We start from the raw sequence: 13,523 nt of genomic DNA on the forward strand, positions 1-13,523 counted from the left end.
CTAAACCAGATAAAAAACAAGAATTCTATCATAAAGTCACAGCAAACTTATATACAAAATTTTGAGGATTATAGAAATGATTTTATATATAAAAAACTATCTCAATAAAGCTTAGCAACGAAGCATTTATCCATCTAATAAAATAAAAAAATAAAAAAATATATATGTATAATCAAAACTCTTTTCAAACTTTAAACGTATTATAATATAAGTAATATATATATTTATTTAACAACTATAGAAAAATCATAAAAAAAAAGCAATTTTATATTATCCAGATATGTTGAATAAGAATATTTGAGTTGAATGAAAACTCGACCGTTAACTCGCGTTTATCGCAATAGCAGAATCGAATAACTCGCACGCGCAAATAAGCCCGCGGCTACGCGCAGCCTTGATACCTTTTTTCTTGTGTTAATGATTGCCTTCCTTTTTATTTTTAGGGAGGAGCTCGCTATGAAGATCGGCCTGACGGAGGCACGGATACAGGTCAGTAAAATCTTATTTTGTTTTGCGTAAAACAGAATAGTAAATAACGATATAGATAAATTCATTTCGCACAGTTCCATCAGATTTACAATATGTATATGAGAATATTTCGTGATCTTTAATTATTTCTTGCCATTATTGTCCAAACATAACAAAATATAAAGTATAGAAAACTATCTCGTAGAATTTAATGTTGAAAAACCGAAAATAATTAATATAAAAATTAATATAATAAATATAAAAGTTACAGTGGATTATATAAACTTATTCACAAATTTGAAAAAAAAATTGAAATCTCCGTTAAGACTTCTTAAATGAATGAATAAAAAAAAAAAAAAAAAGAACTTCGCTATCTAATTAAAAGTAATATAAGCGAGCTAAATTAATTAGTTATGTCTGATTATACGTATCGGTATATTATGGCGTAACTTGGAAATTATTTTAATAATAAGCAATTACGCGCGCGTCTCAAACTTTGTCGGTTGAAAAAAAAATGAGTTAATAATTGTGGTTAGAGGCGTCTTCTTTGGCGCGAAGGTGAATATAATACGCGATCGCGCGTCTCTTGCGTAACAACAATTATCTCGTATCCTCTGACATTTCGTTTGAATAATAGTTTCGAAGACCGCGAACGCGCGCGAAGAATTACTCAAGAATTATTTAAGTTCCCCGCGCGGTCACGTATCCCCCAACTATGTATAATTGACCTTCCTACCCGTATGTCGAAACGTGATATCCTTCGTGTAATATAAAAGTCGCCGACCATGAATCTTTCAATTATTCACTCTTCAATCTTTTTCAAAGTAATTATTATTGCTCTAAAAAATTATTGAAAGCGATTATCCATTACAACATTCAATTTATTATTATTCATATCGTTACTAAAAAAAAATTATAGCGAGATATTAAAGACAATTATCTATATTAGAAAATCTGTGTTGTTAAAAAGATAATTGTGCACATATAAACAGCAATTATTCATAGCAAAAACATGATTAAGCATAATTGATATTTTCTATCGCGACTATTATCAACGCTAATTCAAAGTATTGACGTCGATAATTATCGAACTATTAAATATTCATTATTGATATTAATTGTTTATTCCAGTTGTAAAAGAAAGAATTGTCGGTAGTAACAGAGTAGTTATGTATTATTATGCAAAAATAAATTACAATTTATAATACTAGATCTCGTTATTGGTAATAAATGGGGGAGCGTAGGGGGGGAGGGAGGGAGGGAGGGATTATTTTCTTGTAATACGAAACACTCGTATTTAAACAGTATCGTAAATCGATTATTAAAGACGCTTTTGATTAATCAATAATAAAAATACGTTGTCACATATCAACAAGTAATAATGTTGCTGTAATAATGTTCACTCCTGTGTTTAAACAACAATTATGCAATACGAATATATTTAAATATTTGAATGACAATCATTTTCAATTCCCACTTATTTTTATTGCATTTGATTATCACTATATCGTTCGAAATATCAAGACATTTATTACAATGTTTTGTCTTTTGCGCGCATATACACAAGCAATCATGATCATTAAAAACTGGAGAACTGGAGAAAAAATGAATCATTATACGATAAATATCGCAATGTAATTAAAATGTAAATAATCCATATATAATATGTTTTTAAAGTTTAAACTCGTTTTAATAAAGCGTGATGCAAAACAACTCAGAAGATTAGCATATATTTTTTGCGTCTTTTTTTTTTTTTTTTTTAGTAAACTGATCATATAATGTTTATTATGACAAATCACACGGATAATACGTTGAATAAAATTTGTACGTGTGAGATTTGCCTGGAAAAAGAAACATTATATACAAGAAATATTTTAAATTCTAATTTAATATTTAAAAAGATATAAATTTAATATGAAATATATAATCTAAAATTAAAATAGATATTATTTAAAAGATATTAATATAAGAAGTATTATATACACATTAAAAAGACAGGCTCATTAATGATAATATCTATTTTTTGCTTATATATTTTTATTGCTATTTACGCGTTTAATTCTTTTATTTTCTGCCTGTTGGATCTGTTATTCTCACTTATTCGAAGGAACGATCGAGTACACGTCTTCTGCGTGACGGCTTCTTACTGGTCGAGAGGAGCGTGTCTATATGCCATAGTTGCGTGAACAGCTGGCTAATTTGCTCAATTAGTTTAATTTATTCCCGGTACTTACTTACTGACTCTCTTTTTTTTCTCGGTCGGCCCGCGCGTCTTTTTCTCTCGCTCCGTTCTATAGTTTCATCCCTTGTTGATTCCAGGGGCACACATACACACACTCGCGCATCTTTACACGATCTTATTATCTTCCTCGGAACGTGAGAGTACAACATTTTAACGTTAACCCGATACTTTTCATTATACTTGCAAATTCGTCGTCGTCCGCGAATCAGCGATTCATCATCGATGGCCGGAGATTATCCGCGACAGCGCGCACGCGATGAGAACCACTGTTCCACTCGAAGAATGACATGCCTGTCGTAATTTCTCGCTATGGCGTTAATAATTTTCAGGAATCCCTGAACCTGTATCGAGGGACCTTGCGTCCTTCCTCTCGCTAGTCACGGCGCGATGACCGGCTCCACGAAGGAGCCTTGCGTCCCTTTTCGCGATAGGTGTCAATTGCTTTCAGGGCCGCAACGAAGTGAGATTACGCGTGTTGGTTTACGAAAATATTTCAGGGAATTAAGCGCACTTATTCAATCGCGGTGTCTTTAACCCTTCAGTGTGGCACTGTCATTCAAAAGACACAAAGTTCAGAGAACATAAATATATTGAATAAAATTGCACCACGGGAGAATTCTTGAATTTTCGATATTAAATATTTTGTTATTTTTGCATTTTAAATTAAATTAATTTTTACGTTTGCTAAAATTAACTCAGCTTACGATTCGCTAAAAAATAAAATTTTCCCATTGCATATACTTATATTAATTTTTAATATTAAATAATTAAGCTTATTCGGTTTTCATTGAAGAATAATTAGCGATAAGTTCGATCAAATAATCTATTGCCAAATATGTATTAGAAAGCCGTTTATAAACGGTATAAAAAGCAAGTTAAGTGCACGCCACTTTCTGTGCGCTCATCCTAACGCGCGAAAATTAGGTTGTCGGGCGATTCAGTCGCCGCTTGTCCATCAGCTGTCATTAATATGCATGACAAATACATCGTCGTGGAGAATGAGGTGCGATTTTTTTCGACACTGAACGCTTTGCCCGTGCGCATCAACGCGCAAAAATCAGGATATATGACCTATCATTGGCGATCATTAATAATTCATGAAAATACGCGGTATCGTTTGAGGATAGGATGCCTTCTTTACGCAGAGACGTTAAAGACAGCGGCTCATATTTATAACGCGCGTTATTAACGCTAAACGATAACATTGAATAAAATTTTCATATATGATAATAAGTGACCAGTAGATTCAAAAAAATATTAAAATATGTAACTGTGCGTAACATCCCATATATACATTAATTATGTAAAAGACTAAATTAGATTAAAAATAACGCTCGACCCCGGATGATTGCGGAGTACCGCGGACTTAATCGCATTTATGCGGATTTTTTATAAATAGAAGCATTGCATATCACAGATTGAGGAAAAGTTCATAAGAATATAGCTTCGAGGCAGCTAATTCGATTATTTTATGCTTCTCACAACAGTGCTAACTTCCAAAGCAAAATAAATATATTCGTTTATATTCGATCAATTTATGCGATTGAAAAATATCTCATTTCGCTTTCGACTAAAAATTTAAACGTTTACGCGTAAAAAATATCTACGCTCAACGCGTCCATTTGAAACGCTAATTGTCGAGCAAACAAAATCTCAGCTCTCGATTTGACTATTAATCGAGTATACGAGTTTTTTTTTTTTTTTTTGCACGGTTCGATGAATAATGAACGTTCCGTCTCGCAGACTTGTTTGCCGATGAAACCTGTCGCTCGCATGAATAACAGATTGCTATTAGACAAAGTGATTATCGGTTGTTGTTGCAGCGTCGACGATTAATTGCTTTTACGATCTCCCCGAGTGTGACGAGATAATCGGCAAGTCGCGAACTTCTGCTACGCGCAAGGAAATTCTTGCGCAAGTAAAACTGAAATTACGGATAAAAATATCACCTTTAGTTCGACATCCGTTTTTCGAGAAACACACACGCGAGACATGACATTTCGCACGAATCGATTTCCCCGATTCCGGCAATCGACAAACGAATTGAATAAGTACGCTTGACGTGTACGTTTTTATCCGCGAGCTTGGGGTTTTTTTTTCTTTTTTTTGTGTTTCGATCCATTTTTCTCCGCTAACACGAGAGAGATCACCGGAGTTTTTGATAAATAAAATAAACAGTACATATACAGGGTGTTAAAAAAAAAAAACCATTCAATAATTATATGGTAGATAAAACACACTACCATATATTGACAATGAATAGAAAAACCTTAGTAAACCTTAGGTCGAACTACGTGTCCTATGTGACGTGAGAAGAATCTGTCTAAATCTTTATCTCGATATTTACAGAAGGTGTTCCACATGTCCTCCTTCCATTTTCATATACGCTTGGCATGTTCCTCTTACAGATCCGCAACCGCCAGTTGACGACAACTGACTGATTGCCGGTGAAATCTTTTATTATAAAGTATACATATATGGAAATTGAATGAGGTCATTCAAAACGCGGTTTATAAACACTGAGATAAACATCGCAGTGACACGTAAAAGCCAGTAAGTCAATCATGATGCCAACATACAAAAACGTTTATATCTCAGAAACTTTCGGTCTATGTTTATTAAGATTTTTTTACTCAGTATGGTGTGTCCTATCTACCATATAAATATTGGTTTTTTGAAATATATACCATCCTGTCTATATACCCACATTAAGATTTCACTAATACAGTCAGCTAAAATAAATCAAAGTAATATTTATTTATATATTTGCGTAACTCTGATATATCAAATAATTACTTTTCTTTTTTTCTCGTTATCATTTCTCTGATTCTAAATTTTCTATTTTACAAATAAAAATAATAAAGATAAAATATTACGTATAAAGAGAAATTATATTGAAAAAAATTAATGTTTGAAAAATAATTTTAAATATATACATAAAATATTATTATATACAAAAGTGTTTTGCCTCGAGACTTTTATCTTTAACATTTAATTCTTTTTGTATCAAATTTTCAATTACAATCACTAAGTTTGAAGAAGTTTAAAGAACGATTCGCTCGAGGAAGTATCTATACATGGCGTGTCGAAGGCGCGGGAGAATCTTGTTTGTCGGCCAAAGAGAGAAAGAGGAAAAGATTGAAGCCGGAGAAGCAGAAGAAACGAACATACCCGGCGTTCGTGTAATTAATGCGGCACGATTAAGCACGAAACGGCTAGGTTCCGGCGGCGACGTGGTTGCGTTTTGTTTTAAAAGCCGAGAGTCGGAGGAGATGTTTAGCGCCCTGCTGGGGGCAATCCTGCTCACCGTGGGGGGTCCTGGCACCCGAGATCCCCCCTTCCCCATTTTTACCCTAACGATGCCAGGGGCCTCTAATCTCTTGTGTGTGTCTAGGTGAGATTCCAAGACGAGCGGGTAGCACACGCGGTACGTTTGGCTCGGATGCCTCTTCTCTTCTTCGAATGACAAAAATCGAAATATAAATATCGAGGTTGTAATTGATTATTACGCAATTGTAAATCTCGCGTATAAATTCACCGTATATTCGTTCTTTTGCAGAATGATTGATTTAAATATTGTTAAAGGCGCGACGTCTAATTCGAATCATCAAATCTATTAACTATACACGTGTGATGAATTAAATATATATCATTATAAAAAGAATTTTTGAAATAAAAATAGCTCTTAATATATATATAGAGAGAAAAGAAATATAACAATAATATTTTATTACTGCTGGACAACGTACAGAAATTAATAATCTCTTTTGGAATCAATAAGTATGAACATAAAATTTGATAAATCTTACGGATGAAACCTATCTTCTATATTCGTTATTTTTCTAAGTACATAATAATGATGTATTACGAAAAACAATCGCGAATAAGCGAATCTTAAATCTGAATACGAGGACGAAATTTTGAGATCGAGCAAACCGATCGAAATCATTTTCTCGATACCGAGTTACCAGAAGAGAGATCGACGAATCTCTCTCACGGGATGCACTCGTAACCGCCGCCCCATCGGTGAGTCGATGATCGAGTCCGATCATCAAATCGCAGAGTCATCGGGACACACGTTTATCCTCGTCCGCGCGATGACGAGGCCACTCCGTGACGAACCGTATTGGGAGTGTCTACATCTCCCGGCGGTACTTTTGATTCCCAAACTTGTAATGCTGCCGAGAACCGGAGCCGACAATATGAAACACGTAGCTGTCCGATTCGGCTCGGAAATCCCGCGAATGCCGATGGAAAATGTGGCGAATCTTTCTCTTTCTCTCTCTTCATACGTGAGAAAAACAAGCGAGCCATTTAAGCTCTCGTCTATTACGCGATCTCGTAATCGATGAAGAGAATGAAAAGGAGAGATCATTTTTCAGTATCGCTGTCCATGTTCTTTCAACGTGACGCATTATTCGATTCATCTGCTTCGATGTGAAATAAAACCAAAGGATTATATTTCTCTCTAACAAGAATAAATATGAGAATAAAAAAAATTCAAGAGAAGTATCTAAAATATTTAATTTATATATAAAAAGAGTCGATTTCTGATATATAAAAGAATAATTTGTATATGTGATAATAATTACTTCATCTTGATTTAGATGATATTCTAAGACTGATTAATATTATAAATGAAGAAATTAATCAAAAGGCATATGCGATTAAAAAATAAGACAGATACATAAATATTTATATGAAAATATATCAAAAAATATGAGTAGCTACAAAAGAATGAAATTCATGCAATAAACGATGTGAGTTAAAATTCAATCCATAATTAAAATCACATTCGGAGAGCGAAGAAACTTTACAAAAAGTGGAGAACGACGTTCGCACGATTATAACAAGAAATACTCGCTATAAGTATCCCCAGAGTCGCACTCCTCAAGCGGTAACACGAAATATCTCTCTGCGGAAATAATCGCCGGAAAGGATAAACGATCCCGGATAGTTTTCAGGAGAGATAGTTGCTTCTTGAAAAGTTCTACTCCAATATATGACGTAACGAACCGCGCGTTTATAACTCTACGATCGTATTCCACACAACGGAAAGACGATGGTACAAAAATGCCGCTGGAATCACGGCAGATGCCCGCGCGCGCGGAGAGATTGGATAAGTTGAATTGTTGTTGTCCTAAATCGTTCGTCATTGCAACCTGACACGAGATATTTCTCTCTTCCTTTCTCTCTCCCCGGCGCGACTTGACATTAAAACGAAATCGGCGATACGTTATTTGCGTTCGGTTGAACCCGCGCACGGCATAAAATCGACCTAACAACCAGAGAGGTGGGATGGTAAACACAGCAGGAAAAAGCGGCGGAAAAAGAGAAAAGAGAAGAGAGATATGGAGACCGACGAAGGAAGGAAAAGGAGCGAACTTCCCTTGAACTGATTAGATGCTCGGGTCTCTTCGGAGAAGTCTCGCTGGAATGAAATGGAATGGAATGCGCTGGAATCCGGCGGACGCGCATCACGAACAGTTCGTTCGCGATCGTTGTCAATTTTCCATTTAAACGAGTATCGAAACTAGATCTTGTTAGAGGTTGTACGGTCTGATTTTCGCTTTGTTTAATTTTATAAATATTTATGTCGTAGAATAGGCCAGTAATATCCTCCGCGTCAAGCGACAAAAAGATTTGTAAAAATATTTAACAGTATATTTATAATATTAATATTAATATTTAATATTTGATTATTTTCTTGTTACATTTTTATAATTTCGTAAAAAAAGGAAAAGAGTTTTCTATCACGCTGAAATAATCATACGGTGATTGATACGTTAAAGTTTTTAATTCTCGCTCAGATTCATAATTTATATCGCTATTCCTGCCAATTATGTTTATCGATTAAATATTGAATATTGCATATTGCAAATAAACGATTGTTATTTTAAACAATAAGTATGAAAAACTAAAAAACTTCTCATTGTATAAATACAATAATATTAATATGGTATTAATATGGATCTCTTATAGCTATCGTGGCGTTTCGTTCACAAAAATATATGCATCAAAAATTCATCTTTACACGCAGCGATCAATTCCGGGTATTTCGAGTTGTCAGAAACGAGAAGTGGGCCAAACGATTGCTAACGAAACGTTTACAATAACGTTAATAATACGTACGTTTTCAACAACCGATATTTTGTTGATTTTCGGACAGAAAGATGAAATTCAGGTAGAAAGACAAACGAGAACGAAAGAGGAAGCAGAGAGAAAGAAAGGTAGAAAGAAAGATGCAGACGAGTAGAGATCTCTGCTTCGCAGCAATGTTCGCTTTTTTTTAATGATACGGTACTCTTTACCTTCTCGAGAAAGGAAATAATACGTCACTGTAACCGGAATTCGAACTCTCGCGGATCGTCTCAATAATTTCCAAGGAAGAAAGTACCTATCTACTACTTTCCTGGCCCGAAATTGCAATTGGAAGAACGACTTTCTTGAGACGTTATTGACAACAATCTATATTTTTACTATTTCTTCATTGCGATAGTTGTAGATCGCATTATATAGACTATAGACTCATAAGAACTGTCAATTGTCAATATGAAAAATTATTAAGTGTGTTAAATATATGTATATTATTTGACTCTTATTAAACAAGGGAAAATTCTTTCGATTATCGAAAACGACTGGATGTTATATTTAAATAAAATTAACTTTCTTCTCTTTTACACAAGTTGATAAATACAAAAATAAAATACCAGTTATATATTTCAAATTTTATTTAATCTTTTGTCGTAAGAATTTAAAAATTGACTATATTATAGAAAAATTTTCTTAATATTGAAAAATATTTCTAATGTTTATCTTTCTATAAAAATTTATAAAAATATCTATGTAGCGGAAAGCGCGTTGTTGAAAAAGATCAATCGATAAAAGAAAATGCGCACCGCTCGTTCTTGTTACGATCGAATCGCGATCGCGGATAAGCAGCTGATGACTAAATATCGTTTTTCCCACTCGAAATATCGATCGCGCAAGAATTCCAAAGGCCGCGGAAGGAATTTTTCCGGGCTCCGACGTTATCGTCGCGGCCTAAGAGCCTTCCACGAACGACACGGCGCCTAATCAGACCGCTCGTTCATCATGTGTTCCAGGTCTGGTTCCAGAATCGACGGGCCAAGTGGCGTAAACAGGAGAAGGTCGGGCCCCAGGCGCATCCCTACACGCCGTACCCACCACCGTCGGCGGTCGTGGCGCCGACCTTGCCGAACCCCTTCGCCCACCTGGTCACCTTTCCACACAGGAAGCCCTTCGACGCCTTTCGCTATCCGCCGCTGGGTCACGGCCCGATCCTCCCCGGCAGTTACGCCGCTCATCCCTATCATCGGGCTCCGCCGCCGTTGCTACCGCCCGGTATGCCCCTGCCGTACACGTCCGCCGCCTCGTTTCAGAGTTTGCTGGCGAACATATCGGCGGCGCAGCGACCGAAATTGGTGCGCGGTTCGCCACCCCCGCCGCCGCCGCCGCCCGCCTCCGCGATTGTCTTGTCGCATCCTCCGGTGGCACCACCTCCGCCCCCACCGACGGCCACCTCGCCGCAGAGCTCGCCCACGGGAAGCGTGGGTCTGCCGGATATCGACAGGAGGACTAACAGCATCGCCTCCCTCAGACTGAGGGCCCGCGAGTATGAGCTACAGCTGGAGATGTCGCGTAAGAACGGCGATCTTATAAGTTGAAACGCCGCGGACTACATGCGGGAGTGAGCGAACGCGAGTCTGTCTTAAGTCGGTTAAGTTCTGGACGGTCGCGGATCGCGGCGGGAGTGGACAGGTTTTATACAAAGAATGTCGAGACAGATTGAGTCAAGAGGATGATGAACTCGAGATATATTGATGGAATTTTTTTATCGACATTCAAATCAGAATTTGCCCAACGTAACGCGCGGTCCGGATAAAATACACATTTTAAAGTACACATTTTTAGCCGAATGTCATACAAAAGTAAAGCAAGTGCGTTGTATATTTAATCATATACAACAACAATTTTATTCAACAATTTTAAATTACATATGTACAATACATGTATGTATAATGTCACGTTGACCAGATTTTGACTCGAATGCTTTTTCGATCGATTTATTCGCGATCGATTAATCGCAATGAGCTTAGCATATGCGTTTATGATTTCGTGACAAATGAAGACTATAATCATATTGATAAGCAATGAACTGTATATAGCAGATGTTGAGCACGTTTATCGATCGGGACAATTTTTTAGTATCGAAGAAATTATATGTATGAAAAGCATGTGATAATTTTCGTTATTCCGACAAAGAATTTTGTTGTTAAAACTATAATATGATTTTAATGTTTTTTTTTTTTTTCCAAGTTTGTACCGCGACAGAATTTCGCGAGAAAATTGGCAGTGAGAATAAAAGTTAAAATTAACATTATTGAAATTCTCAAGCGTGCAGCATCTATCTCTTAATGTGATAGAAATCAAGATTAATATCCTTCTATCGATCAAAATCAAACGATCATCTTTTTCTTATTATTCAAAGAACATTGATTTCTAATTGATCTCTTCAATTTTATGCAGGCCATGTCAATCGATTGCGGAATAATCAAAACAAAATTTATAAAAAGACAGACAAAAATAATTATAACTATCTCTTCTTTCAAACTGATATCTGAGGTTCGAGAGAGAATGTCATTGTTTACTTAAAAAAACAATTTACAATTTCATAAAAATCCATCAATTTTTTTTTATTCCTTATAGAAAAAATTTATCGCGATGCAATTCCATCAATTTCTTTTTGTTCATCATTCACGACATCAACTAAAGCGAAACCGGTGGTAATAGGGAACACGTGCAGCAGGAATAAAAGGAAGGAGGAATAAAATTACCGTTACTCTCGTGTGTTATACACACCGTACTATATATAGTTTGCAATATTCCATATGCGTGAGAAAATTAATAGAACTGTGTAAATCGGGGACCTCGCACGCGCGTATATCGCTGAATCTGTTTCATACGCATCGAAAGGTAAGTTCTCTAATTATTACTTCATGTAATCGGTAATCACGTCAGCTTCTATTAAGGCTAGTTTTATATATGTATATTGTACGATGAATTTATATCAAGACGCTAAATGTTTGGCGTGAAAAAGAATTTCCACGAAACTACTCGACAAGTTTGTTGCGGAACATGTGAAATATTAGCCTAACGCAATGCCGATCGTTAAATGTATGTGAAACAGATTTTATTCCTAGCAGGATCGAGTTTCGAGCTGTAAGATGATGGAGTCAAGGTGAATTACTATCTTATCGAAAGATGAACGTAATCAATGAATATATATAATTTGCACGCATTGAAAAATATATCAACTCTCGTACACTCTCTATTTTAAACTTAAAGTAGATAAAAGATATTATCTGTGGATATATTTTCAAGACTTTATATCCACTCACGAAATTTGTAAAAAAATATATATAAAATTTATGGAAATGTAAAGAATAATTAAATATTTATATAAATGATTAAAAATTTTGCAGCTGCTTCTTGAATCTGCTAGGACTAATTAAGCTATGTATGAATTGTCATTTTCTTTTCATTAGAGAATGACAGCGGCTCTCGTGATTCCAAAGTGATCCTTACTTACGCCCCCCACCCCGATCATCGAAAAATATCCATCCATTTGGAGATTATTCGACATCATGATGGAAAAGTTAAGAATTTAGAGATTAATGATTAGAAGCAAGAAAGAGGCGTCTTTCGTGAAACGGAAAATATCCGGATAGATATACGGTCCTTTCCATCGCGATCGAAATTGTCTCACGTATCGCTGCTGAGTGAGTTTGATCGCGTAAAGCGCGAAACCGTGTAGTTTTATTTACTTTTACACGACGCATTATACATATTTAGATAACAAGAGAAAAGAGAAAGAGATACTATTTATATATAAATCTATATATATATATATATATATATATATATATATATATATATATATATATACATACTTTATATATTTACAATTGAGATATTCTACGCTATTGCTATAGATTTTACAAGATTATGCGTAAGCATACTTAACGCATAAGTCGACCTGTAAATAATTGTAAACGATCTGCGTGTCATTTTTAACAAGGACTTGGAATTACCTATCCCGTTTGCATAAGTTACAACAAACGGACACGTGCGTAGCCATATTGACAGCTCGGCTACTTCTCGACGGCGTTCTAACTTTCAATTCGTTGTGAGAGATTCTCGACATACCATTGATCTCGTTCAATTTAAGCGACAACCGTAACAATCGTCGACTATGACAATATGTCGAGCGTACGAAAGATATGTCGAGAGTGATAATTCATCTTTTACGCGAATCACGATCGAGATCGAGAACGAGGTCGAGATTGAAAAGACAACGTTATCGGGCCCCACCTATTCTATTTCTCAAACCGAAACAGCCGCGTGCATTGTGTACTTAATCTTAATATTACCTCCTTATCTCTTCTATACAATGAATAAATGACTACGATAAAACAAACGCGTTTTTTACTAAACGATCCTCCTCTTGTCACCAAAGATTGATTTGGTAAGTTTTTTTATAATTTTTTTCTGAATTTCTTTCATTCATAGATTTTTAATTTAGCGTCAATTTTTCTTTAGTAAAAATTTCTTTTATATTTCTAGTTAAAAGGACGTTCACTGATTGATAATAGTTGACAAAGAACCAAATATAAAACAAAAAAAAATATAAATTTAAGAGCAAAATAGAAATTAGGATATTTAGAATTAAAATTAATTATATTTGATACAATATACTTGACGGGTCAAAATCTTTCTTGTGTATAAATTT

The 13,523-nt window shown here is 35.3% G+C and overlaps 1 protein-coding gene across 1 annotated transcript in view; it reads left to right on the forward strand.

Moving 5' to 3' along the window:
* Window positions 1-13,227, forward strand: part of LOC138939948 (homeobox protein aristaless) — a 110,411-nt gene extending 97,184 nt beyond the window's left edge. The window contains exons 3-4 of the mRNA XM_070308316.1: window positions 444-489; window positions 9,817-13,227. Coding sequence (XP_070164417.1) covers window positions 444-489; window positions 9,817-10,398 — 628 coding nt within the window. The 3' untranslated portion in view covers window positions 10,399-13,227. The remainder of the gene's footprint in view (window positions 1-443; window positions 490-9,816) is intronic.
* The last annotated feature ends 296 nt before the right edge of the window (window positions 13,228-13,523 follow it).

The sequence above is a fragment of the Polyergus mexicanus genome, unplaced genomic scaffold (genome assembly GCF_030449975.1).
Source record: "Polyergus mexicanus isolate NDT 795.1 unplaced genomic scaffold, iyPolMexi1.0 SCAF_15, whole genome shotgun sequence".
In the NCBI taxonomy this organism is placed as follows: Eukaryota; Metazoa; Arthropoda; class Insecta; order Hymenoptera; family Formicidae; genus Polyergus; species Polyergus mexicanus.